The sequence below is a fragment of the Helianthus annuus genome, chromosome 8 (assembly GCF_002127325.2).
Source record: "Helianthus annuus cultivar XRQ/B chromosome 8, HanXRQr2.0-SUNRISE, whole genome shotgun sequence".
Lineage (NCBI taxonomy): Eukaryota > Viridiplantae > Streptophyta > Magnoliopsida > Asterales > Asteraceae > Helianthus > Helianthus annuus.
Genome location: NC_035440.2, coordinates 24,291,143 through 24,297,650, shown reverse-complemented (window position 1 = coordinate 24,297,650; position 6,508 = coordinate 24,291,143). Strand labels below are relative to the sequence as shown.

At 37.3% G+C, this 6,508-nt stretch overlaps 1 protein-coding gene across 3 annotated transcripts; it reads left to right on the top strand.

Annotated features, from left to right (window-relative positions):
• Positions 1-965: 965 nt before the first annotated feature.
• On the top strand, positions 966-5,577 carry LOC110872434 (pre-mRNA splicing factor SR-like 1). Of its 3 annotated transcripts, XM_035976524.1 has the most exons (6): positions 977-1,113; positions 2,204-2,554; positions 3,452-3,532; positions 4,140-4,187; positions 4,355-4,426; positions 4,609-5,577. In XM_035976524.1, exons 5-6 carry the CDS (start codon positions 4,382-4,384, stop codon positions 5,362-5,364), a joined length of 801 nt encoding a protein of 266 aa, XP_035832417.1. In that variant the 5' UTR covers positions 977-1,113; positions 2,204-2,554; positions 3,452-3,532; positions 4,140-4,187; positions 4,355-4,381; the 3' UTR covers positions 5,365-5,577. The 3 variants fall into 3 exon arrangements, with proteins under 3 accessions (XP_021976921.1, XP_021976919.1, XP_035832417.1); XM_022121229.2 differs by lacking the exon at positions 4,140-4,187 and having other exon boundaries at positions 966-1,113; positions 4,355-4,431; XM_022121227.2 differs by lacking the exon at positions 4,140-4,187 and having other exon boundaries at positions 967-1,113; positions 4,609-5,575.
• The last annotated feature ends 931 nt before the right edge of the window (positions 5,578-6,508 follow it).

Sequence of the window (6,508 nt, the reverse complement as noted above, 5' to 3'; positions counted from 1 at the left end):
ACAACTTTTCCTTCAATTTCTTCTCAATTATCAATTTAAGTCCCTTTTCAATTCAACAATCATTAAACCCTTTATTTGTTTCGCAGAGAAGGGGGAAATTAGGGATGCAGAAAGCGAGAACTGGTAGTGGGACGGATAGGATCAATGATGCCCACTGCTTCCGTAGAGAGATGACACTCGATGAGAGTTCCGGCAGGTTTTCGGTTGTTCAGACCATCTCCGACGATGACAAAACACTAGAACTGCGACATAAGTTTAGAGGAAGCGGCGAGTGAACCGGCTGTTTGATGTTGTTGGATTTGGAGCTCCAATTTGGTGTGTTATTTATGAAGCTCAGGTTAACAGAAAACCCAGATCTATGTTAACTATCTGGCCGATTTTCACAGAACCTAGAACTATGAAGCTCTGGTTTAAATGTGCCCTTGGAAAACGCAGAACTAGTGAGGTCGCCGGAGAAGATGATGAGGTCGCCGATGTTATCTATGAAGCTCTGATTTTTTATAAATCTCTTTAATTTTTATAAACTAGTCCCTAAATATAAGTGGTTTTAAAAAATAGTCCATGTGGAGGTGAAATGACAAGAATACCCTCATGTGCTTTGCACATGACCAGATTTAACCAAAAAATCTAACTGGGTTTGGCCTAAAGGATAAAATGTGCAAGATTCCGCCTCTCAACTTTTGCGCTAAAGGACAACGCCTGAAATTTAATGTAAACATAAAGGACAAAACTTTTAATTTACTCAAAAAATAAAGAAAAGAAATGCTGCCATTTTTTTATGATGATAAAAAAGTAAAAAAGGATTTTTACATAAACTTAAATCTCTACACCCTATGAAATGTGAACAGGGTCTTGCAATAACACAGGGGGTCAAACTGCCATTTTCCAATCTAATCGGGTCAAACCGGGGTTTACCCGTATAACCAAACCAACCAACCAATGAAACCCCGTGTATGACCGTCAATAAACTTATATTAGCAAATATTATACGCTCATCATCAGATTTGGGTTCTAGGGTTTGTTCGCGAACACACAAACCCCAAAATAACTCAACAAATCGCCCGTTCTTCGATCTATTTCTCCGCTACCAACTATCATCATCACATCAAAAAGGTATTATTTCTCTTTAATTTCATTCTCTAGGGTTCTTATTCGCCTTTTGAATCGCCTTAAATAGATTTGACGTGTTCTTTATTTTCACGAACCTATTTATCTTATTTTCTTAATTGATTCTGTAATTTTTCAGCAATTAGAGTGAACTTTGTAACATAGATCAGGATTCAGGTTATAGGTTGTTGCGAGTTGTAGCTTATAACCTGATACTTTTATTTTGGATACTATTGGTACACAACGGTGTTTGTAGTGTTAAAAGGAATGAAATTGTGGATGTTGTAGTAAGTTTTGTTGTTAATTTTGTGTTATTGTTGAGCAATATGAGGAAATTGTAAGAATATATGCTTGATAGTTGATATAAGTACTACTTTTTATCATTTTTTAGGTCAATTTTAAACACAAGAAACAGCTTCTTTTGGATATAAAGAAATAAAACTGTGGATGTTGTTGTAAATTTTATTGTTAAAATTTTGTCATGTTGTTGAGTAATTTGAGGACATTTTAAGAAGATATGCTTGATAGTTGTATAAGTACTATTTTTTTTTTATCATTTTTTAGGTCAAGTATAAACACAAGAAACAGCTGATTTTGTATTTAAAGAAAGAGTGAATTGCAAGTTTTGTCCTTTATCTTTAGGCCATTTTGCAAATTTTGTCCTTTATGTTTAAATTTGATGAGTTTTGTCCTTTATGTTTGAAAATCAAGCACGTTTTACCCTTTGGGGCAAAACGTGCTTATTTTTAAGGACAAAACGTGCTTGATTTTTTAAACATAAAGGACAAAACGTGCTTGATTTTTAAACATAAAGGACAAAACGTGCTTGATTTTTAAGGCCCAGAGGGTAAAACGTGCTTGATTTTTAAACATAAAGGACAAAACTCGTCAAATTTAAACATAAAGGACAAAACTTGCAAAATGGCCTAAAGATAAAGGACAAAACTTGCAATTCACTCTTAAAGAAATAAATTTGTGGATGTTGTTGTAAATTTTATTGTTAATTGTCATATTGTTGAGCAATTTGAGGAAGTTTCAAGAAGATATGCTTGATAGTTCATAGTTGATTTAACTACTACTTTTTATTGTTTTTTAGGTCAAGTATAAACACAAGAAGCAGCGAATCTTGGATATTCTTGACGGGGGTATCTGCGTGGTTTAGGTGATGGAGATACCTATTAAGCCGATTGATCAGCTTTTGGAGAGGGTTCTCTGCATGAATATCCTTTCATCGGATTACTTTAAAGAGCTCTATCGTTTCAAAACTTATCATGAGGTGATTGATGAGATATATAATCAAGTGGATCATGTGGAGCCGTGGATGACTGGGAATTGTCGTGGGCCTTCGACTGCTTTTTGTCTTTTATACAAGTTCTTCACCATGAAACTTACGGTGAAGCAAATGCATGGCCTATTGAAGCACCCGGATTCTCCGTACATTAGAGCGGTAAGATTTGAAGCGTCTTTTAGTACTTCTATTAACAATTGACAATTATGCTTATGCTAGAAGTTCCTTTTCCCAATCCTCTGTGGCTTTGTGGGCTGTATGTATTTCAGTTCAGTTGAAAAGCTTTTGTAGGCTTGTAGCACTACATCGTTCATGTTGAAAGTATTTGTTGCAAGATGTTATTAGCTTTCACAGCAGTTTAAATCAGTAACGGAGTTTTATCGGCAGTATTCAATAGATTACATGAGTAATAAATAATACTTAGTGTTGGGCAAGAAACATACATGTTTTTTTTATTGTCTTAGTGTTTGTAGTGCTTTTTGCTTTGAGGCAAATGTTTGCGTCTTTTTATTCCTTACCAACTAGTGTGGGCTAGACTTTAGGGGTTTTATATATGTATGTACTTGATGTGAATTCCAGATGCAGAATTTTGTCAACACATTACACATCAGTGGACCTATAACCTATAAGGTCATCAACTAAGATAATATGGGGGTTAAAGTCTTGATTACCTTGAGCGGCCAGTAAAAGTTTCAAGATTAAAATATTGATGGTCAATGACAAAAGACAGTATCCCAAAGTAATTGATGTACTTTAACCTATAACTGTTTAATGTTGTTGAAAAAGAGGTCTCGTCTGGAAGTTTATATGTTTTTAAGAACTGGTTTGAAGAACCAGAACTGTAAATATTAATGAAAAGGTTTGGCAGTTCTGCTGTAAACTGACTTCATTCTGCAATGCAATTTCGTCTGCATGAGTTTGACTGGTATTTTTAAAGATTTATGTATTATTTGCACTGTGCTCAATTAAGTTTCATTTAATTTGGCATATAAATTCTTTATGACCGGGTTACAAAATATTTATATGCAGGTATTAATGTCTCATTTATTATTGCAGGTTGGATTTCTATACTTAAGATATGCTGCAGAACCCAAAACTTTGTGGGGCTGGTTCGAACCATATGTCAAGGATGATGAGGTAGTTTCCTTTTTTTATATTTATCACAGTAGAGTTTGGTCCAAAATGTTAGTTACGTTTACACAAAGTGGTTACATGTTCTGATTTTGATCTGTGTGGTTATACTGTTCAATGTCTGGATGACTGGATGTCATAAGGTCACATAAATTATAAACTATAAAGATCTGTGCGTCTTGAGCTTCGTAAGGTACAATAAGTAGATTCACTTATAATAGCTGCTGTTTGATTCTTAGTGGATATAAGTTCTATTACCTTATATAGGAGTTAAATAACAAGAGCGTGACGGGGAGAAACAACGTTAGTCGGCTATATTACTTGTAGCAACATTAAAGTTTCTGTTTATTGACCTTTTGGAACATGTTCTATTATTTTTAGAGTCAAGTAGTAGCTAACACAAATGAGAAGTATTAGACGATACTTTTGGATCATTTTAACTTGTCTACGACATCTAGCTTCAATTAGTTAATCCAAATGAGAAGTTGATCAACATCAATGTGCTCTCTTTTAGCATATGATAGCCAAGTTTTCTTTTATTTTGTGCTATTAAAGTATTAGACGATATTTTTTGATCATTTTAACTGTTTGTTTTCTTTTGTACTCATTCAAGAGTTCGGGCAATAAAGGAAGGCTCACAAGTCCTCTGCAGCTTCCATAGGTAGCATTACACTTGTGTCTTAGGAGCCATTTTTGGAGGCGCTTATATGTTAAGTGTAATTAGATATTTTTTATTAATGTGCACTGGGTCTATTTGGTGTCTGATTTGTGAATATTAAGGGCACATTTGTTTTGATGTCTGAGTTGTGGTGTTTTTTTTTTTGCTAGGAGTTTTCGCCTGGATCTAATGGCAGGATGACAACAATGGGTGTATATGTGCGGGATTTACTTCTTGGCCAGGTCAGGTGCCAGTCAAATTTCTGATCTCATTTGGTCATTTTAACATTAGAGGCTAGAACGGATTAGATCTGATTCGTTAATATAATACTTCGGTTGATACATATTAAATATCAAAATATAATTACTTTCTCTATAAGTTGTGCATAATATGCTATCTTAATCTGGTCTTCTTCTTTTTGCAGTACTACTTCGATACGCTCTTTCCTCGCATTCCTGTCCCTGTAATGCGGTCAATTACCGCAAACCTTGAAAAATTGAAACTCCCCACTAAACACTGTGGAGTAACAGGGGAATCCACCCGTGGGTCCGATGACATGGCTCGTCGACCGCCATCTGTCAAAGCAGCGCTTTCAGTTTCTTTTGGTCAGCGGGCCCCTCATCGTGCATCCACACGGGATTCCTCTCCTGTTCGCCGTACCCTCCCACCACTACCTTCATATGACCGGAAAGACGGCGATGATTCCCGGCGATCCCCTTCCCGTCACCGTAGCCAAAGTCGTGATTTGTCTGATCGGGATTACGACCGAGACAGGGGGCGGGACCGGGATCACGATCGTGACCGGGACCATGGAAGGGACAGAGATAGGGATAGGGATAGAGACAGGTATAGAGACAGGAGGCATGATTATGATCGAAGATACAGGGAAACAAGTCGCAGAGACTACCACAGGGAATCGAGTTCTCGAAGAAGCCGAAGCAGGAGCCGGAGTAGAAGCAGGAGCAGGAGCAGGAGTCGAAGCCAAAGTGTGCGTGTGGATTATAAACCGAGTCCGAACAGAGAAGAATTAAAAGATAGGACATCTGTTTCCAGCAACTTAGCGAAGCTTAAGGACATGTATGGTGACTTGACCACTGAAAAGGATAGCGGTCCAAGCGGTGGCAGGGTTAACAATGGTGCCGAAGAGGTCATTCGGCTCGGTGGTTCTTCTTGGAGGTAACCATGTCTCCATCTACCAGTGAATCCATCTATGGTATGGTATGGTATGGTAACAAGAGAGTGGCATGTATGATTTACTATTGAGATTAATATGTGTTGCTTTCTTTGGGGTTGAATTGTTGAATGTATGCTGATGTAACACTGACTAGCTTATCAAACTTTTACTCATACAACTTTCAAGCTTTATTTATTAGGGCTTAAACTTGGTTTAACAGTTGGTAGCTGTACTGTTTATTGTTTTAACATATCAGGGCCTTCTGATTGTGTATTGCATCATCGCCTCATCGGTTATTGACTGACTGGTTGCTGTAGCCGAGGGAAGCCATCGTGGTAGTTCGAAGAAAATGATTTTTTTGATAAAATAATCATATTTGGTTTCTAAATTTGTCAAAAAAAAAAAAGTGATGTGGCGGTGGTAGGGATGATGAAAGTGGTGTCCGTAGAGATTGTGGCTGTTGATGTTGTGAGGGAGAGTTTCCAATCCTAAGGTGTTAGAAACACCATGTTTTTTGAGACTTATAATCCTAGATATTATTGCGTCACCATCCCGAACGATACATGACCTCTTTTCACCATATTGAATTGAAACACATTAACACCCGCCCATGGCCATGATGTTGTGTGCTTCGCCATCACCGCCTAATGGTTTGTTGTTAGTGACCACACAAGTAGCGGCGGATCTAGAAAGTCAACCATGGGTGTAATACTTTTGTACAAATACATTAACTACCTAGTTTAAATGAGATTCATGGTGCATGTGGGCTATTCATGGGAGATCATATGAGAGTATAATCATGAACTAATGTCATCTTTTGAAATGAACATACTCAATTACTCATAATCAAGATCAAGTAAAAGGTGAATATGATGGATTGACGACCTTTTGATATTTTCAAGAGGTCGGTAGTTATGACTAGTTCTACTAGCCCATCCCTTGCTCAAAAGGACATGCCGAATAACACCAAGTAACCACCCTCTTGAAGGACCGTGTTTAATATGTCCCCTAGTAGAACGACATCAAACCCACAACGAAAATAATCAACCTCACAACATCCACCATAAGAATGAGGAGGTTGGTGTATTCATCAGGATACCAACAAACTCCTATATCAGTTAACGCAGGAAATCATCCACCACTTGTGGCC

What these genes read in the sequence shown, in the direction of transcription:
- LOC110872434 (XM_022121227.2), top strand. Translation starts at nt 2,273, where the DNA reads ATGGAGATACCTATTAAGCCGATTGATCAGCTTTTGGAGAGGGTTCTC. An exon ending in ATTCTCCGTACATTAGAGCG is followed by an intron (nt 2,555 to 3,451) that starts GTAAGATTTGAA and finishes TTATTATTGCAG; the next exon opens with GTTGGATTTCTATACTTAAG. An exon ending in CATATGTCAAGGATGATGAG is followed by an intron (nt 3,533 to 4,354) that starts GTAGTTTCCTTT and finishes TTTTTTTGCTAG; the next exon opens with GAGTTTTCGCCTGGATCTAA.